The sequence below is a fragment of the Rhinopithecus bieti genome, unplaced genomic scaffold, assembly GCF_001698545.2.
Source record: "Rhinopithecus bieti isolate Rb0 unplaced genomic scaffold, ASM169854v2 scaffold_7605, whole genome shotgun sequence".
Lineage (NCBI taxonomy): Eukaryota > Metazoa > Chordata > Mammalia > Primates > Cercopithecidae > Rhinopithecus > Rhinopithecus bieti.
Genome location: NW_016805506.1, coordinates 207799 through 229582, shown reverse-complemented (window position 1 = coordinate 229582; position 21784 = coordinate 207799). Strand labels below are relative to the sequence as shown.

The 21784-nt window shown below is 42.5% G+C and overlaps 1 protein-coding gene across 1 annotated transcript in view; it reads left to right on the top strand.

Annotated features, from left to right (window-relative positions):
* Positions 1-21784, top strand: part of LOC108530051 (astrotactin-2-like) — a 562148-nt gene that overhangs the window by 361959 nt on the left and 178405 nt on the right. The window contains exon 6 of the mRNA XM_017872710.1: positions 21265-21411. Within this exon, the coding sequence (XP_017728199.1) occupies positions 21265-21411 (147 nt within the window). The remainder of the gene's footprint in view (positions 1-21264; positions 21412-21784) is intronic.

The window sequence follows — 21784 nt, the reverse complement described above, 5'->3', positions numbered from 1 at the left end:
GTGAGTGCTGGCCACAGGATCTGTCTGATGCCAGAGTCTACAATCTGCCCCAGCAATTCTTGGCATTCTTTAAAAAAAAAGATTGGTGTATAGTTTGTAACTATGACCTAACTTTCTGTTTACATTTCTGCCTTCCTTGAACTGGGAAGATAAACCATTAGGGTTTCAGCTCCATGATTCCAACCCAGTGGTATGCTGGTAAACTGACTCTGAAAAACAAAACAAAAAACTTGATTTGTAGTATTTGTCAGTTTTCCTAGTGTAAATTCTATTGTGTCTAATTTATTTTCTTTCTTTCTTTTTCTTTCTCTCTCTCTTTCTTTCTTTCTTTTCTTTTTCTTTCTTTCTTTCTTTCTTTCTTTCTTTCTTTCTTTCTTTCTTTCCTTTCCTTTCCTTTCCTTTCCTTTCCTTTCCTTTCCTTTCCTTTCCTTTCCTTTTCCTTTTCCTTTTCCTTTCCTTCCTTTCCTTTCCTTTCCTTTCCTTTCCTTTCCTTTCCTTTCCTTTCCTTTCTTTTCTTTTCTTTCTTTTCTCTCTTTCTCTCTTTCTCTCTTTTTTTCTGTCTTTCTTTCTGACAGAGTCTTGCTCTTTCGCCCAGGCTGGAGTACAGTGGGACAGTCTTGGCTCACTGTAGCCTCCCCCTCCCAGGTTCAAGCAATTCTTGTGCCTCAGCCTCCCAGGTAGCTGGACCTACAAGTGCACACCACCATGCCTGGCTAATTTTTGTATTTTTAGTAGAGATGGGGTTCCACCATGTTGGCCAGGCTGGTCTCAAACTTCTGTCCTCAAGCCATCTGCTCACCTCAGCCTCCCAAAGTGCTGGGATTACAGGCATGAGCCACCGTGCCTGACCTATCACATCTAATTTCAAGCCACTGTGTTTAACAACTGCCATGCAACATCCCTAAATATTTAACAATTAGCTCTTGTGAGCCAGATGGAGTCAGTTCTAGGAAACCGCTGTTCCCATCCCACAGATAAACCAGGATGCATCACTTAGGAATTGCTGTCTTGTCTTTCCCTGTATCTCCAATGCCCAGTTTGGCCCATGTAGGAAATAGGGAAATTTTGTAAGTATTTGTTGATTAAAGAATAAATAAACAACTGAATGATAACAACTAATCAAAACTGGAGTGAAGGATGGGAAATACTGTCTTCAGCCCTGAATTAGGAAGGACACACAATTCTCTTACTAGGGTATTCTGTGGTTTATTTTTTTGTGTATTTTTTTTTTAAAAAAAACAAAACCAAAAGCATGGTCTCTCTTTGTCACCCAAGCTGGAGTGTAGTGGCGTAATCTCAGCTTACTGCAACCTCCACCTTGCGGGTTCAGTCAATTCTCCTGCCTCAGCCTCCTGAGTAGCTGGGATTACAGGTGTGCGTCACCATGCCCAGCTAATTTTTTGTATTTTTAGTAGAGATGGGGTTTCACTATGTTGGTCAGGCTGCTCTTGAACTCCTGACCTCATGATCCGCCCACCTTGGCCTCCCAAAGTGCTGGGATTACAGGCGTGAGCCACCACACCCGGCCTATTCTGTGTTTTTGTCTGTACTTCACCGTGGCAGTAAGATGACCTTTTGAAGACATTCTGTCTGGGAGTAGAGTTTGGATACAGATGTCAATATACCACTTATCCTCTCCCTTTTCTACTTCCTAGAAGATGTGATTCATCACAAGTCCAGCAATTCCATCTCCAATTGTACCCTGCATTTGATGACTCTCTCCATCCCCAGTGTCACCACTAGTCAAGCCGTGACTCCTTGTTCCTTACCATCACTCTGGCAGGATACCCTTCTCCCTTAACAGATAGACCGGGCATTATAACACATCGCCTCGTTATGCCACCTTCACTGGTTTCTCTGCTCTTTCACGGTTAAGATTAAACTCGTTAACTGGCCTTCAAGGTTTTGCATGCCTTTGCTCACCTCTCCAGCCCCATCTCATGTCACTCACTGCCTTTTTCAGTGCATTTTACTTTGAAATATCCTTTCTCTTACCAGGACAGGGCTTAAATGCCCCTTTCTGAAAAAGGTCTTTCTGGTATACTCACTCATGTCCCCCTATTCTTCTGTACACTAACATTTTCATGTCTGATCTCCCACCCCTACTAGACTGGAAACTTCATGAGCATGGTGTCCAAGTCTGTTTCTGTTTCAGCTTCCTGTCCCTAGCAGTATCTGGCTCAATTTCTCTTACATCTAGAAGTCGCCAATGCTCAGAAAGATGCATCTCTGAAGTCACCTGGGAGGCAGTATGGATACAGTTTCAGAGGCTATGCCTTGGGGTCAGATATCTTGGGTTAAAATTTTATTAGTTGTGTGATAATAGACACAAATTTCATTTATATTAACTTAAATTTCTAATCTGTAAAATGGGCATAGTAACTATAACTCCATCATAGGGTTGGTGTAAATATGAGATGAGAATATTCCATGCAAAGCACTTAATCCAGGGCTCAGTGCAGAGTAAGTGCTTAAACATGGTAGCTATCATTATTTTTATTGTGAAACAAGGGAATACTTCAGCTGAAACTCTTGCCCACCTTGTTCTCTGCACTGAGAGGGTAATGATTGGATTTTATTTTCCTCCCTCAGGATGATCCCATGAAGCCTGTTCCTCTTTCTCACATAAGGAATTGGTTAAAGGCTCTGTCCATTGATTCATTTATCCATTTATTCTTTTATCAAATATTAATTTAGCTGATATTCAATACTAGGTTTTGTGTTAAAGAAAATCAGAAGGGTCCACGCCCCTGAGGAATGTGGAGTCACATGGTAGGGGGGCAAGTTCTGTATCCCCCTCTACCTGGTTATATGACTTTGCTAAATAAACTTTACAAATAATCAGCTGGGAAATTAGACTATAAAAACAACACACTTTGATATGTTTTGTCCTTTATAAAGAAAGAGAGGTGGGAGGGAGTGTCTGTCTTCCACACTAGACATGGAGTAGGACTAAGTTATAGTTATTCCTATTTTATCTTTGAAGGAACCTGATACTACAAAAACAGAAATGACCAACCTAAGTTCATGTAACCAGAGACTGATAAATCTGGGAATTTGAATCCCGCTGGCTTTTGCGGTGGCACTTTTTCTTACCTTGAGCTGCTGACTACTGGAAAACCAAGAAGGCGGCAACATTGCTAATAATGCTGGTCTAGTTGATGATTGAAATGGAAGAAGAAAATCATAGTTATGATTCTCAGGGCTGCTGTTATTTCTACTCTAAGCACACCTACATCCTGATCTCAATTCTTATATGCTTACACACATCTTCACATCTTCACATATATACATAGATTTCTATACAATTTAGTCGGGTTTCTAGTTTAGCTCTTCAGGCTCTTCAGGTGTGGGCATTTTACAAATAAATTGAAGCTAATGTTGTTACCATTATTGCTGTCCCATAAATTTAATAGCATATGCAGGAAGCGCCAGGTGTGTGTAGCACCTGAGTTATAGTTACTTAGGGAATCACCACTACCCTGTCTCTGTCATCTCTACCTTAATGACGCCTTGGCACAGCTCCTGCTGCAGAAGTAATCTGTGGCCTTCTATTTCAGCACAAGGAGCTGAGAGTCCCTGGGGGTGGGGTAGGAAGCATTGTTATAAATGCACAGAGATGTATGACTTAGAAGTATCATTGCTGGCCAGCCCTTATTCTAGGAGGAACCATGATCATTCACTGGGTCTCAGGTCTCTGCTGTTAATAACATTAGCAACTGACCGTCACTGAGAAGTCTCTATTAAGCAATATACTAAAAGGCTTTACATGCGGAGGCATAAAGAAATTAAGTAACTTTTCCAACAAAATAAGCTGATAATTATCCAGCCTTTCTTATTATCATCCACTATGCTAAAAACTTCTTGCTTTCACTTAAGTAACCTTGTGAAGCCGATATTTTATTAGTTTTGTTTTACATATAGGGATATGAGGCTTTCAAAGACATGATTCCTTGTACCAGCATTCTCAACTAGTAATGGATAGCACTGTTGCTTACTCTTAGCCCTGTGCAACTCTAACTGTATTCTTAGCTGTTCCTTCTTATTGACTTCCTAAATTCACAGTGTTGGGAAATGATCGAGCTGAGTTTCAAACTTAATTTGTCTGATTGCAGAGCTCATAAGCCTTTCATTTCACCAACGTCACTTCCAGGGTAGATGTGTGAACATAGGGGCTTCCAGGGAGAGGTGCCTTGGTAAAGATACAAGGAATCAGCTTGCCTGCTGCCTCCTCTGTGAAGCCTACCTGGATTTTATTAAGCAAACTTCAGTGGCTCTTTTCTCTCAGCTCTTAATAAACTTGTGAAGTCTTCAGTAAAACAGCCAAGCATGTATCCTGACACAGTGTAATTATGATGTCTCCACCTGACCTTCTCGCCTGTCTCTCTCTGGCTCCTTCAAGGCAGAGCTGTGCCTGTCTCCTTCACAAGTCCTGTGAGTTGCCCGGGGTCTGGCACATACCTTGTGTGCGGGAAATGTTTTCTAGATGAATAGAAGTCTTTTCTAACCTTGAAGGTTTCTGATATCCTGCTAGGAATGGAGGCTTGTCAGCCTCTTTCAGCTATCCATTTAAGTAGGTCCTGGTAGTAGTTATCTATTGCTGTGTAAGAAATCATCCTCAAATTGGAATTTAAAACAGCAAACATTCATCATCTAACAGTTTCTGTGGTGCAGAAATCAGGCACAATATCATCAGTCCCCCAGCTCAGGGCTTCAAAGGAGACTGCAGTGAAGTTGTCAACCAGGGATGCAATCACCTCAAGCTTCAACTGGGGAGGGATTTGTTCCCAGCTTACTTATGTGGTTGTTGTCAGAATCTTGTTCCTTGAGAGCTGTGAGCCAGAGGCCATCCTCAGCTCTTCTCTTGTGGGTCTTATCATAGGGTCACTCTCAACATGGCATCTGGCTTCACCAGAGCAAGAAAGTAAAAAGAGCCAGAGAGAGTGTGAGCTGAACGGAACTCAGTCTTTCATAACTCAATCTTGGAAGTGGCATTGCGTAACATTTACCTTCTTGCATTTGACAGATGCAAGTCACTGGGGGATTGGATGATACAAGGACAAGAACACCAGGAGGCAAAGCCCATTGGGAACCATTTGGAAACCACCTCTGTCAGTCCCCTTGCCCTCTTTCCTTTTCTCCAAATCTAATCCTTCTTTCATTTCAGGTGACATGTGCTCATTCGTGTCCATGTACTCAAAGACTGATTTATCACAAGGTTTCGTGTTCTCTAATTCTAGTCAGGATGCTCTTCAGCCTCTTCTTGTGTAAACATCCTCTGACATTCTTATAGACTGCCTTTGCCCAACAAGATTTCTTTCTTTATCCTCCATTTTGGAGGTAGATATTGTAGATCTCATCCTTTGAAAGGTCTTCAGATCTTTTTTTACGTTTTTTAATATAGAGACTAAATATATTCTGTATGTTAAATAAAATATATATGTTGCTATGTTGCTCAAGCTGATCTCAAACTCCTGGGCTCAAGTGGTCCTCCCACCTCGGCCTCCCAAAGTGTAGGGATTACAGGCATGAGCTACTACACCTGGCCCAGACTTCCGCTCTTGATATACCTAATGGTTCACGCTTTGGGATTATGAAGTACCTGCTATATCCCCAGCACCCAACACAATGTCTGGCACTTTTAGGTACTTACTTACATTTTTGTTGTCAAAGTAAATAAATGAAGATGTGTTTCAGGTTTGCACAATGTTGGTAGGGCTGGCCTGAAAGGACTGGAGATATCATCCAGGACAGGGGTCCCCCGGGCTGCGGACTGGAACTGGTCAGCAGCCGTTAGAAACCTGGCCGTACAGCAGGAGGTGAGTGGTGGGCAAGTGGGCATTACTGCCTGAGCTCCACCTCCTGTCAGATCAGCTGCAGCATTAGGTTCTCATAGGAGCACAAACCCTACTGTGAACTGTGCATGCCAGGAGTCTAGCTTGTGCTCCTTATGACAATCTAACTAATGCTTGATGATCTGAGGTGGAATAATTTCATTCTGAAATCATACTCCCCAACCTCCAGCAGTCCATGGAAATATTGTCTTCCATGAAACTGATCCCTGGTGCCACAAAGGTTGGGGACCACTGATCGAGGACAAAGTCCACTTTCCTTGCAGTGAACTATGATTTTTTATGAGCTATTCCCTACCTACCTCTTTGGCCTCTTCTGCCCACTCTGCCCAGCATGTACCTGAAATTCCCACCACTCCAGTTTATGTACAGTACCCTGCTGTTTCCTTCTCCTGAACTGCGCATCCCCCGTTTTACCCATCAGCTAACTCTCACATACGTTATAAGCTTCAGATCTTGGTAATCATTCTGTGACACCCAGATCTGGACTGGGGAGGGTTGCTGCTCTGCACTGATCTCTGCTACCTCTGTGTATTGGCCCACTACCTCACTGGACATTGAAATGTTTGATAGCTCTGACCTCTATATCTCTAGTTCACAGCAGAGTGGATCCTTGATATGTATTTGTTGAATGAATGGATTTCCTCCTGTTGTAGATGGAAGACAGAAGTCCAGCCAGGGGAAGGGATTTGCTCAAGGTGGCACAGTGAGTAATGGCAGAGCCTATATTCAAGTTTGGGCTTCAGACTCCCAGAATAGATGGTCCTCTTAGCACAGCCTTTAGGTACTTTGTTGAAACTAAAAACCAAGACAGAAAGTGGGTCTGGAATGGCCCTTGGGCAAAGACTGCCATTGTTCTTTTGAAAATGACATATTTAAACCAGCAGGCTTAAAAGGTTTAGACCAGAGTGGTCAGCTTGAAATGGGTAGAGATTTCCATGTGGAAATGTGTTTGAGCAAAAAGGCTTCACAGAACATTTTCTCCTCTTTTTTTTTTTTTTCTTCTTTTATCCTCTCCTATATTTCCCCTCAAAGGTCTAAAGGCAAAGCTATTTATCTCCAGATGACTATTTAAACACAATGCATACATGGTTTTGCTAAAATGTTAGTGGTCTGAAGAGTAGGCAATAGATTGGAAAGCAAACATAAAAAATAAAAACAAAAGACTCCTTGATTTAAGGATCTGGAGAAGGGTGTGTTTATTCTAATAAAATCTCAAGGTGGTTTGCAGCTGAACCTCTACATCCAGGAAAGGACAGAGTCTTCTCTTGCCTGCAAGGCCCCAATTCTTTTCTTTATCAGAGTGAGGGTTTGGGTGCTGAGGAAGAACCTTGGGTCCCGCTTCCTTAGGCCAGACCTCCTTAGAGTTGCTTAAACCTGCAAGGGCCCTTGATGGTCAACAAGCTCCAGTAAGAACTGAGAAGAGCCAGGATGTTGCTGGGGTGAAACAGACCTGGCTTGAATCCAGTGCTCCTAATGGCTTGTGCAACTTGAACCACGTGCCTGATCTCCCCAGGCTTCATTTTTCTCATTTCTAAAATGAGGATAATGCTATTTACCCCCAGAAGATCATTATTACTTTTTTTTTTTTTTCCCCAAGAGACAGGGTCTCTCTCTATCACCCAGGCTGGAGTACAGTGGCACGATCATAGCTTACTGCAGGCTCAAACTCCTGGGCCCAAGCGATCTTCCTACCTCAGCCTCTTGAGTAGCTGGGACTACAGGTAACCACCACCATGTCCAGCTAATGTTTAAGTTTTATGTAGAGATGGGGTCTTGCTGTATTGCCCAGGCTAGTCTCAAACTCCTGACCTGAAACGATCTTCCTGCCTTGACCTCACAAAGCACTGGGATTACAGACAAGAGTCACCATGCATGATTCACTATCTACTCACAGGATTGTTTTAAGGAGCAAGTGAAACAGTGCACATCAAGTGCCTAGGTTTTGTGGCTTGGTTCACAATAGCTTCTCATATAGAATATGTGTTTCCTTTTTCTCTTTCTATATTTAGATGTCTTTGAAGACAACTCTATCAAGAGGCCTCTCTGACTGATCCTTTCTTGCTTCAAAGCTAAAATCCCCAAATACTTCATCTGGTGTCCTTTCCTGGCATGATATCCAATCCAATCCTGGTTATTCTCTTTGGAATGTGGACCACCTGTCTATATTCTGTTTATAACATCACACAGTTTTGGGTTGCATGACCAGCTCTACAGCTTACTACGTGTATGACCTTGAGCAAAGCACTTCTCTTCCCTGAGCTCCTTTTCTGATTTATAACATGAAGACCTAAAGGTTACTATGAGAAACAATGTAAATAATAGTTGCAAAAAGCCCAGCAGAGGCTTCCCATGTAGTAGGTGCTCTGCATGTGTTTGGACCTTTTCTTACTATAAACTCACTATCCTCCAGTCTACATGGTCTGTCTCCCCTTTCTGACCCATCCTGAATTCTTGGAAATGGTCTCTTGAATGCAAACATCAGAATTTATATATATTATTGGTCTTAAATTTGTTGATGATGATGAAGATGAAATTTACTATTCACTGAGTGCTTGCTATGCAGTGCATGTCATGCTATTTCATTATTTAATCTTCGTCTTCTTTTTTTTTTTTTTTTTTTTAGATGGAGTCTCTCTCTCACCCAGGCTGGAGTGCAGTGGTGTGATCTCGGCTCACTGCAAGCTCTGCCTCCTGGGTTCATGTCATTCTCCTGCCTCAGCCTCCTGAGAGAGTGGGACTACAGGCACCTGCCACCACACCTGGCTAATTTTGTGTATTTTTAGTAAAGACAGGGTTTCACTGTGTTTGCCAGGATGGTCTCAATCTTCTGACCTTGTGATCCGCCCACCTCAGCCTCCCACAGTGCTGGGATTACAGGTTTGAGCCACCGCGCCCAGCCGTTATTCAATCTTTCTAATGATGCTGTGGAGTAGATGTTATTCCCATTTTACAGATGAAGAAAATGGGACTTACTGAAGGTCAGCCAAACATGACAGAGCTGAGATTTGAACCTAAGTTTCTCTAATTCTAAAGTCAATTTTCTTTCCTCTGCCATAATCTGTGCACCAGCTTATTAAGGTCATGTTGTGGGAATATTTGGGTATGGTTTATTTTTATTATGTGTTGTTTTGACCAAAATATCCTAGGCACCACAGCCAATGCTAGAGGTATTAGAGATATCCTCTTTGTTCCAGGAGGTATTGGTTAAGGTAGGAAACAACAGCGGTAAAAACCACCCCAAATGGTGAACATTGTCATGGAAGCTGGTGTGAATGGAACCCAGGACTGGCTCTGGGCAATCTGACTTTGAGCAAGGCTGTCCTCCTGCCATCTTCCTAACCTTGAGCATGATGGATTAGGCCAGCTAATCTAAAGGGGTCCTTCCAGCTCTGTTTTTCCTGGCTCCATGTCTGTTTTCCCCATGTGGAAGTCAAATGACAGAATCTGTCTTTGAAATGAAAGAATAATGGGCAACATGTTTTCCATTTTTAGAACCAAAGGCGTACCTTGGAGAGAAGGGATGGGGGCCAGTTTTTGGAACTCTTGAGGGCAAGAATGTGTTCAGCTGGTTATAGTTGTAGGAGTAGATTTGCATTTGGCATTGACATGGTTCTTATGCTGATTCTTACCAGGGAAGAGAGACTGCGTAGTAATACTGTTAGGAGCTCTGATATCCAGATCTGGATTTGAATCTGGGCTTGGCCTCTCAATAGCTTTCTAACTCTGAGTTAGAGTCAATTTTTTTTTTATTTGCAAAACTAGGAACTAACAAGCTTTTATGATTAATCAGATAAAATAATATTTGTAAAATATTTAACACGATGTACCCTGCATAGTAAGTGCTCAAAAAAAGAGAAAAGATTATCATCATCACCATTAAATGAAATGCATTTTTTTTTTTTAGTTAATAAGTTCCAAGTTTAGGTGACACTCAAATACAGGCTGAATGATTATAGAGGGAACCATACAACAATGCATTGTGTGACTTGTGGTTAAATCTCTTTTAGTTCCTTGCCATTCTGAGGTCTTGTGGCTCAAATTAGAACAGATAGTGTATGAGATAGGAGTTAAGAGAAATACTGCATTCTTGTGAGTTGCAATGGTGTAGGCAGACTTCTATGAGATGGGAATTCTCTTTGATGCTGAAAGTTGGTCTTCTTATATATGTTGGAAAAGTAGAAAGGATAACATATGGGGGAGGGGAATGCATGTGACCTGTCACGAGGAAAGAGACAGGCAAATCTAAGTGCAGTAGTGGGTTTATGGGCCATCAGGAAAAGCTTCCTTTCTATTATTTCTTAGAAATATGACACATTGTCACTATCAGGAGGAAGAGGTGAGGAGGAGGGAGCACAGAGATTTGAAAATGCTGCCTATTTTTAGAAGTTTTGTGACCACCTTTAGACACTATACATTCACAGGGTCAGGATCAGCTGAGGAAGCTTGTAAGGAACTTTGAGTTTCTAAGTCAGTAGGTCTTGGTTCATATTCTAGCTCTTTTCCTTACGAGTCAATTAAACCCTTTGAGCTTCCATTTCCCCCAGTGTCAAGTAAGGACAGCATTGCCTGGTGCTTACGGTGGGCTTTTGGGATAAAGGAAGTTATGTAGGTAAAGGAACATTGTCATGGAAGCTGGGAGCAGGGGAGGAAGCAGGAGCAGGGGAATAACATTGCTTGTGTATTCGGTATTTACTAGGCCACCGCAGCAGGCCTAGTAAATACTAACCACACAGTCAATGTTATTCTCCTGCTCCTACTTTCACAAAGTGTGGGTCAAAGTCCACTGACATCTTCTAAGATAATGGAACAGTGACTTTCTCAGCAAGTTCAGAAGACAAAGGAGCTAGAATTGTGCCTTTCATGGAAATGGGAGGTGACTGCCCCGATCGTCCTTGGTAGCCATGGAAACTGTGGCTGCTCTTTTGCTCTGTTCCTCAGCACTCACTGCTTGGCCTTAGCTCTTCTTTGCCACCCTCCAGTTCATCGGTGGTGTGGGCTGAATGCGGTGCTGCATCTAAACTGCCTGTAGACTAACAGGGCTAATATAGGGATCAGGCACCAGTATCTTAAAATTAATGTTTTGGTAAGTCAGCACCAGTCGATTGATAGTCACCTATGAATCGGTAACCCCCAGCCATCCTTCTTTTCTTCTTCTTTCTCATTTATTTCTGAGCCATTCTAGAGCTTTAGCTCTTTGAATTATCTTCTCTCCTATTTCTCATCTGCACACTGCAATTTAGTCTATTGAGTACAGCATCTTTTTCCTTCCACTAATGCATTTCGTCAGCCTGCTAAATATATGTTGAATAGTCTTTAGCCTCCTGAACTGGCCTGTTGTGCCTACCTTTTTCCTTCTTTGCACGTATTTTCTGTGACTTTAAAATTCTATTTTCTTCTAACACTTCGGAGGAAGAAGGATACAGACATTGGTTTTAGACAAGACTGGCCATGAAAACCTTACTCTTCCTCTTCCCAGTAACCAGTTAAATCTGGTTTTCCCATTTGTAAATGAAGGGTAACCCCTGCCTTACAAGGTAGTTGAGAAGTTTAAATAGGATAATGTACATACAACCTTTTACACAGTGCCTGGCATAAGGGCACCAGTTAATTATTGGGATCTGCTAATGTTATTTACAACCTTTGTATTGATTATTAAACTAGATCTTTGTTTCCCTACTTTGTTCCACAGAATGATGATTCTGCAATGTCTTAATACTTTAGGGAAACATTCGGCTGAATCCTACTAAACAGAATGTAATGCAAAGCCTTTTAGAGGTTTTAATAACAGATATATACTTGGGCACTTTAAGAGGGGCATACAGAATATAGCATGTCTCAAAATTTTGTGAACATAGAAATATTTTCTTTTCAAGATACATCTGGTTTTGTGGGAAATACTACACTAGCTCTTTGAGGCATTTGGATACATTTATAAGAGCAATAACCAACCTGGGCAACATGGTGAAACTCCATCTCTACTAAAAATACAAAAATTAGCTGTGCACAATGGTGCATGCCTATAATCCCAGCTACTCAGGAGGCTGAGGGAGGAGAATCGTTTGAGCCCAGGAGGTGGAGGTTGCAGTGAGCTGAGATTGCACCACTGCACTCCACTCCAGGCTGGGCAACAGAGCAAGACTCTGTCTAGAAAAAAAAAAAAATGGATGAAGAATCAGAGTGCACAGATTCTGTTTCCGTATCCAGCTAGTGGGACTTGGGCTGGACACTAGCAGCATCCTGATATGAAAAGATCACTCAGCTGTGAGAAGGAGACATGGCTTGTAGGCCCATTATTCTTCTGGTGTTTGAACATGAGTTCACCTTTAAGACTCTCACTACTCATTTGTCTATTGGGGATAATAGCAATGCCAACTGCGTAGGATTTTGAAGAGGTAATGAGATATTTGAGAATAATTTGTAACCTAATAAAAGCTAAAATAATATGGTACCATCTCCATCATCTTCATCTCTAACACCATTGTCAACACCTTGTAGTGGCCTTTGGACTTGCAGGCCCAGCAACCTGCAGTTGCCACAGAGAAATTCAAATAGTCAGCTGTTTGTAGTCCCATTCCACGTCCGCTGCCAGTGGCTTTAACTTCACCAGGCTGCCACAGTCTAGCCCTGCACTATAGCAATAGTCTTTGTCCCAGGAGCAGAGCTAGCCAAAGGTGTTCCCCAGTGGCTTTGTCAATAATCATTTGGCTCTAAGTAGTACAGTGAGCTGCTTCAGGCCCATAGTATTTTCTGGGGCTGAGAAAGGAGGAGCGACAGCCCTTCTCATTTACTTCCGTCTTTTTAAATTTCCTCCTTGTGATGGGGAGAGGTTCTCTTGAAGACGTGTGGGTCAGTATCAGGTGGGACAACGAGGCCACAACAAATCCGCCTAGAGTCATCACAGGTCCACAGGGCAATCTGGGGTCGGTAAGCAGCTCAGCAGTTACATTTGGTGCTTCTGCTCTGCCCAGGCTACATCTAGCAGGTTGATAGAGATGTTGTGAAGGATGATGGCTAAGAGCTTGGGCCCTGACATCAAATGGTTTTTCATTTCAACCCTACTGCCTTTGAGCTGCATGTTCTTTGGCAGGTGATGGCTTCAGTTTCCTCATAGCGAAAAATGTGGGTGATAGTAGAAACCATCTCATGAAGTTTCTGTAAAGATTAGAGGAGATACTGCATGAAAAAATTTAGTTCTGTTGTCTGGCACCTAAGTCAGTGGCTATGTTACCAGTGATAGTGGTAGTGATGATGATGATGATGATGATGATATGGCATCCTTTACTAAGAAAGTCATCTTGAGCAAAACAAATCTATACAAAGTACAATAAAAGAACTCAAAATATGACTTTAGAGAAACAACATAAAGCTATTAATGTTTGCTTTGAAGAAAGAAAGCTCAAAGCCACCTAATTTCCACCTTTAACAAAATAGCTGCCCTGGGAAGGAGATATTAAATACATCCTATTTAATTTGGACAGCAGAAGCTTAGTGAGCAGAAGTGAGATTCAAAGACTGTTTAGACATTAAACTGTCTGAGAATAGAACTGATGCTTAGTAGGGGTTAAGTTTTCTTTCTCTGGAAGTATGAAAATGAGAGTGGATGAACATTTGCCCAGATCTTATTAAGGACAAATCTATGGATGATAAGATATTGGGAAAATAACATATCATTTAAAGGATACCATAGATTTGAGAGTGCCACAGTCAGAGAGCACAGGAGATCTCTATCTCATGACAGAGATAGAGACGGAGAGGTGGGGACAGACAAGGACCCAGGTGTGCAAGATAAAGGAAAATATGCCCCATATTGACACATCACACTAAAGCAGTGCATGGTAACCCCTGATATAACAGACAGGTTGAGGATATGGGGCCATATGCCATAGAGTTTCTGAGAAAGCCCCGGTTTCAAATATTCTTTCTTTCTGCCTCCAGCATGACATTTGCACTTGTCAGTTGACGTGTCCCAATTTCAGTTTCCAGAAATATGGCAGAGCAGCAGAGACACCAGAGCTCAGGTGCTGTGGGAATCCCATGAGGCACTCAGTGAGGTTAATGAGGCACTCAGCAATCTACAGTGGTCACCCTGATATACAGGCAGATTGGCGGCCTCTGCAAGGGCGTTTTTGTATGATTTCTGATGAGGCAGGAACCAAACCTTGCCAGGAAAAGTGAGTGAATCAATTTGCTAGAAAAAATACCAATAGCAGCATTCCAATACTGACATCTGTTGGTAGAAACGGAAACAACGTTTAACCATTCACTCATTCATTCATTCAATAGATGTTTATTGAGCACCTACTATATTTAGGCATGCTATAGGCACTGGAAATAGGAGAGCATAAAATATGAGGTCTGGCATATAGTACTTGCACCTTAAATAGCTATTTATTGGATGAACTAATTCCCAGTTAAAGACATTGAGTCTCAGATGTGACATGACTTGTCCACGGGGGCCAGCAGCTAAGTGTGAAAATTAGGATTTCAGTGTGAGCAACGGTATCACATATCCTGCTGATGCCCGTGTGGGTGCCAAGTGTTAGAAAGGGAGGTTTAAAGGAAATGAGATGGAAGGAAATATACTGAGAGCTTACAGAGACCTAAGTATGTGTCAGACATGGTGCTTAGTGCTGTAATTATGATCTCCTATTTAATACACACAGCTTTATCAGTTAGGGATTATCACTCCCCTTTTTTAGCTTAGGAAACTGAAGCTCTGAGAGCTCACATAACTTGCCAGAACTTAGGCAGGTATCAAATGGAAGACTTTGGATTTAGATATCCACATCTAAAACCAAAGCTCAGGCTGGACATGGTGGCTCTTCCCTGTAATCCCAGCACTTTGGGAGGCTGAGGCAGGCAGATCACCTGAGGTCAGGAGTTCAAGATCAGCCTGGTCAACATGGTGAAACCCTGTGCCTACTAAAAATACGAAAATTAGCCGGATATGGTGGCGTTTGCCTATAGTCCAAGCTACTTGGGAGGTTGAGGCAGGAGAATTGCTTGAACCTGGGAGGCAGAGGTTGCAGTGAGCCAAGATCACACCACTGCACTCCAGCCTGGGTGACAGAGTGAGACTCCACCTATAAATAAATAAATACATACATACATACATACATACCAAAGCCTAGCCTCTTTCCCCATTCTAAGTGGCCTTTCTACCTGCTGGGCTTCGTCACCCTAATGTCTCCAGTTTCTAGAATCCCTTTCCCCCACCACATCTCACCATTTGCCACTTTAAGAAATAAATTACTTCTCAGCCTAGGACCTGGTCTCTCATGCTTTGGGGATCTCAGGAGGAAGTCAATAGGGGTGTACCAGCTTTAAGTTTTCCACACACAAGGATCTGATGGGCTTAGATCTATTTTTTCATTATAAAATGTGATTGATTCAATTCCAGATTTAACTTAAATTTGATTTTCTCCTCTCAACCTGGCATTTCCAAAGCAAGAATCAATCAAACCCCAAATTATAGGCAATGTGTGGATCAACAACGCTGAGTTATTTCCGGTCGAATTTCTCAAGCAATGCATTTTATGCCATTCTCTGCTGTCATGAGAGGAGCTGAGGTATAAGAGGGAGGGAAAATGGAAGGAAAATTAGATTATTAACTTTCTCCAGTCCCAGCAATCAATATGCCCTGGTGGAATGCTATTCCTACAGCATAGCTTATTCGCCTGCATGTAATGGGGAAGGAACTGCAAATGGGGGTGTGAACCAGGGAGAACTGTGACCTCAGCCTTCTGAAAAAAAAATAAAATAAAACTCAGGTAATATGATCTGCAGCTATCATTATTTATTTAGCTTTTTTTTTTTTTTTTTTTTTTTTTGCTAATTACATTTGCTGTCTTATTTTGTCCTCACGTCAGCTCTGAAAAAAGACCACTGTTCCCATTTTTCAGATGGAAATTTTTTTTCTTATTAGACTTATGGATCAGTTGGCAAGTGTCACACAGAGATTTTGTGGGTAAGCCAGGACTTGAACATAGATATGCCTGTTCCCAAAGGTCACGCTTCTACGTGAGGGTGCCCTGGGACCTTATTCTATGATGAAGTGGGAAGTTGTAGTGATGCGGGAGAAAGGCTGGAACAGGACTAGTTCTCATCCAGTCTCTGTAACATACAAAATTGGGTGATGCTTACACAAGTCATTTAATTGCTCTATATTTCTGTTCTCTGTAAAATGGAAATGATGGAGACACTTTGCTGAGAGGATTCAAAGAGGTAATTCTTTGCCACTAACATGTAAGCTTCAAGGCCTTTGGCTGTTTTGTTTAGTATTATTTTCCCCATGCCCAGACCAGTGTGCCTCAAGAGACGTGATGTTCAATAAAAATCAGCTGGATTGGTAAATGAATGGAGGGATGGAGAGAAGGATAAGTGCTAGACACAGTGCCTGGATCATAGCACTCGCTCAGCAAGCGGAGGTTCCCTTTTCTGTCTCTGCATCTTACAACAGCAGTGCAGTAAGAAGCCTGCTTGGGGAGGGGGTATTATGGGAGAGATAGTTTCCACCTCATGACTGTCTACAATCCTTACTCAGAGCCTAATGCTATGCTCACCTCCCTGAGCAAGGAACTCTTAGGAAGTTACCTTGGTTTGAGTCCGACTGTGAAGTTTCTGCCAGGTCCGGTTGCCATGGCAACTCCCCGCACCCCCTGGCTGCTCCATGGGCATCTGGCTTAGTGAAGGCTTGACCTGCATGCTTTCATCCTCCTGGACTTCAGAAACAACTGTGGCGATTCAGGCATTCTCCGAGTAAATGGGGTCCCACAATGCTGTTCATTCTCATCCCAACTCCCACTTTCTCCTTCTTGTGTCCTTCTCTTCACTTTTTACTCTGTCTTCTGCTTCTATAAGAATAATTGAATTCCTAATATGTCCTGAGAATATATTGGACAAATAGATGAGTCCTAGTTTCTGTCATCAGGGATGAGACAAATGCCACTATTTCTTTTGGAAATTATTTACCAAGGGCCTACTATGTGCCAAAAACTTTGCTAGGCATTAGACACGTATTGACTCATTTAGTTCTTACAACACCCCTGATGGCTAAGTCATGTTACCATTTTCTAGGTGAGAAAACTAAAAGCCAATAAACTAATGTGAATTCACTTCCCATGTTGACTCTTTTTTTTTTTTTTTTTTTTTTTTTTTTTCTGAGACAGAGTCTTGCTCTGTGGCCCAGGCTAGAGTGCAATGGTGTGATCTCAGCTCACTACAACCTCCACCTCCCGGGTTCAAGTGATTCTCATGCCTCAGCCTCCAGAATAGCTGTGACTACAGGCACCTGCCATCATGCCTGGCTCATTTTTGTATTTTTAGTAGCGACAGTGTTTCGCCATGTTGGTCAGGCTGGTCTTGAACTCCTGATCTCAGGTGATCTGCCTGCCTTGGCCTCCCAAAGTGCTAGGATTACAGGCATGAGCCACCGCACCCAGCCATCATGTTGACTCTTAAAGACCCTGGGTTACTGTGATGTTTTAAATGACATAGGAGACAATTTAGTCCAGCAGGACCCAGGGAGAGAGTATGAGCAATTCTACCTGTGCCCCTCAGCCTTCTTTTCCCAGACCAAAAATTAGCCCTGTGGAGCCTGGGTAGTGTATTTCTGGTAGTTTGTTAATTAGTGAAAGAAAGGTCTTGGCCACAAACGCCAGTTGCTGCTGTGTGGGCCAGGAATGAGGTATGCTCTCTAAGGGATCCACAGGGTGCTGTTATCCATGACTCACTGTCCAGAGTGTCTGTTCCCTGATGCCAGGGGCCTCTCACTACCTTTCACATCTCGTCCTCTGGACCTGTCTCATCTTCCCAAGAATTTGTTTGTACTAGACTCATCATTACATATTTTTCCCCCAGAATAGACTCCATAAAATCTAGATAAAAAACTCAGTGCTGGCCAGGCATGGTGTCTCATGCCTGTAATCCCAGCACTTTGGGAGGTTGAAGTCGGTGGATCACCTGAGGTCAGGAGTTCAAGACCAGCCTGGCCAACACGGTGAAACCCTGTCTCTACTAAAAATACAAAAATTAGCTGGGCGTGGTGGCGTGTGCCTGTAACCCCAGCTACTTGGGAGGCTGAGGCAGGAGAATCGCTTGAACCCAGGAGGCGGAGGTTGCAGTGAGCTGAGATTGCGCCTCTGCACTGCAGCCTGGACAACAAAGGGAAACTTTGTCTCAAAACAAACAAACAAATAAAACAACTCCAGTGCTGCTGTTAAGTGTTATTTTAGGGGTTTTGCTAAATGATTAGGCTGGGGTAATAGGTTGACTTTTCAAGATGAGGTCTATGCAAGGTGCCAACCCTTAGTCCGTATTCTTTTTAGTAGATAATGTTGATGTTAGATTGTTTATGCTATTTAGTTGCTAAAATATACTATAAATATTTTATCTATTTATATTTATAAATACATATTGTATATATGTACGAAACAGCTTCTTGTGGCACTCAAATAAGAGATAAAACATGTTTCTTTTTCTCTGTAGTTATTTTAGGTTTTAGAGATTCCCCATATCTGGACACCGGAATCATCTTTTTATTTAATTTAATTTACTCTTCTATTTAACATCTATTCTATAACTACAATAACCACAATCTCATGGATAGTGCCTACCATAAGCCATGTATTGTCCTAGGACTGAGAAAAAAGACAAGGATCTTATTCTTAAATTAAGTAACTTCTGGGTTCCAGGTGGTGATTTTGGCATAAGCGACACAAAGATGATGAAGGTGGGATCTCCTCCCTCAAGCAGGTCCCTGTTTATTAAGAAAAACATATTTCCATACAGGCAATACCCCAACGGGCTATTGTAAGGGTTCTTGTTCTGTTGTAATCCAGTGTTACAATAGCCGATGTTCTGTTGTGTGGCCAGTGTTGGATGTTGGCTGGCATGCTTTTTGGTTGGTCAGCATCTATGTTATGTTGTTGCTAACATTGTTACTGTCATTTATGAGAGTCATCATGCACTTACTGAGATTTTGCAATGAGCCAGTCACTGTGCTATTCATTGGGACATAATGGTGAGCAAAAGACACTGCTTGCCTTCAAGGAGTTGGCTATTTACTAGACTCTAGGGTTTGGAATAAGGTATGAGGGGAAACACAATGAATATGGGTAGTTTATCTACCAAGAGCATATGAAATCTTTATATATGGTGAGTCTCAAAGAGTGATGTGGTGACAAGGAAACAAATGGATTTCTTTCCAAAAGGAACAACACCTACACTAATGTTAACATGATGAAGAGTGTTAATGGTCGGAGCACTGCAGTAATTCAGCCCTGCTCGTCTTTGGGCCAGGTGGGAGAGAGCACAGGAGGTATGAGTGTTGGGAGTCTTCATGAAAGGCCTTGGGTGCCAGTCTAATGAATGTGGATCACATCCTGTGACCAGATGCCGTTAAACAGCCTGAAAGGTTTCAGCAGGGAGTACAGTGAACAGATATGCATGCACCTCCCTTATCCCACAAGCAAACAGACAATAGAAGAGGTGAAGGGAATGAGGTGAATATGCTAAGGACATAGAATAAATAGGACTACACAACTGTTCAGATGCTGTAAAGGAGGAAGACAGAAACTCAAAGGTGACATCTAGGTTTCTGCCCAGGCTAAATGGCAATGCTTTCAATAAGCTGAGGATCCCAGGAGGGAAAGACTTTAAAGAGAAGATAATGTACCCTGTTTTGAACATGTTATTAATATATTTGACATGCTAATGGGATAACCGCAGAAAGATATCCAGGAGATGAGAGACAAGGTTTGCTTAAAAAAAGAGCCTAGCGGTAAAAAAAACTGGGGAGACATTGCTCTAAAACTGGTAAGCAAAGCCTTGAAGAACCAAGCCTAAAGAATGAGAAAAAACGGGGACTCAAGACAGCCTCCATAGAATGTCTTTGTTGGCCCAGTGTCCTCTAGCTGTGCAGATCCAATCTGCTTTTCCTATTATATCCATAAAATTGTCTTTAATTTTCAGAGGCAAAACCACCCTCCCCACCCTCTGCCCTCTCTTCTAGGTTGTAACACAATTTGTCTTAGGATCTAATTAGCTTTGGATAAGCTTGACTTTTCCCCCTAGCCTATAAACTCCTGAAGGGGAGAGATTATTCTTCTGCTCTGTATGTGTCTCACATAGTAGCTGCTCAGTAAAGGCTTGTGAAATTCATTTGAGCTGATCAGCTTCTAACCATGAAACTCTTCTAAATGACAGGCATTCTATACAAATCATGCTGTGTAATTGTCACAAGAACCCCGTGAGATATTTATTATCTTCATGTTACATATAAAGAAACTGAAGTGGTGGCCAGGCGTGGTGGCTCATGCCTGTAATCCTAGCACTTTGGGAGGCTGAGGCAGGTGGATCACCTGAGGCCAGGAGTTCCAGACCAGCCTGGCCAAAATGGTGAAACCCCGTCTCTACTAAAAACACAAAAATTAACTGGACATGGTGCCGGGTGCCTGTAATCCCAGCTACTCAGGAGGGTGAAGCAGGAGAATCACTTGAACCCGTGTGGCCGAGGTTGCAGTGAGCCTAGATCGTGCCACTGCAGTCTAGCCTGGGTGACAAAGCGAGACTCCGCCTCAAACAAAAAGGAAAAAGAAAGTAAGAAACTAGGTTTGGAAATTGGAGATCACACAGTCAATGAGGGCCAAAGCCCAAATGTGAACCCAGAATGATGTAACTCCAAAACCCATGCTTATTTCACTAGGCTCTACTGAATTTAACAGCAAGGTGTCTTCTCACTTGCCTCTAAGGAGAATGGAGGGCTTAATATCATCTTTTTTTTTTTTTTTTTTTTTTTTTTTTTGAGACAGTCTCGCTGTGTCGCCCAGGCTGGAGTGCAGTGGCCAGATCTCAGCTCACTGCAAGCTCCGCCTCCCGGGTTTACGCTATTCTCCTGCCTCATCCTCCCGAGTAGCTGGGACTACAGGCGCCCGCCACCTCGCCCGGCTAGTTTTTTGTATTTTTTTAGTAGAGACGGGGTTTCACCGTGTCAGCCAGGATGGTCTCGATCTCCTGACCTCGTGATCCTCCCTCTCGGCCTCCCAAAGTGCTGGGATTACAGGCTTGAGCCACCGTGCCCGGCCTAATATCATCTAATTGTAATTAAGAATGACCAACCGAATTGGGAAGGGAGGAGTGAAAATTGCCATGAGTTTCAGGAAGCCTGTTTCTTTTATGTTTACCCAAAGGCATCATAAGAAGCCCATTTTGCAGAGTGTTAAACCAAGGCCCAAAGAGGGCCCACTGAGGTGTCATAGCAGGCACAAAGGTTAGAAAACATGATTTTCTTTTCTTTTCTTTTCTTTTTTTAGATTCCCAACTGGAAAATAATAGAATTCCCAAACTTGATGCCACTCCCATTTCCTCACCTCATGGAATTTCGTGTCTCTGTGTGTGTTTGTGTTACCAGGTTTACTGAAAAGCCCAGTGAACAAGACAGCCCTGACATTGATTGCTGTGAGCTCCTGCATCCTGGCCATGGTGTGTGGCAGCCAGATGTCTTGTCCCCTCACTGTGAAGGTGACTCTGCATGTGCCCGAGCACTTCATAGCAGATGGTAAGAGCTGAGCATTGCAGATGCTCCACACCTACTCAGCACCTTGCACCCCTGGCTGGTCAAATGTTTCTATGTATGGCCCAACGTTAGAATTATTATTATATATATTACAGGGGAAAAAAAGGAGCATCTAAAGACCTTGGAAGAGGATCTTATCATTTGGAGTCTGGATTATTTGAATTAAAGACTACTTTTACTTTTTTATTTTTTTTATTTTTATTTTTTCTTTTACTTTAAGTTCGGGGATACATGAGCTGAAAGTGCAGGTTTGTTATATAGGTATACATGGGCCATGGTGGTTTGCTGCACCTATCAACCTGTAATCTAGGTTTTAAGCCCCACATGCATTAGGTATTTGTCCTAATGCTCTCCG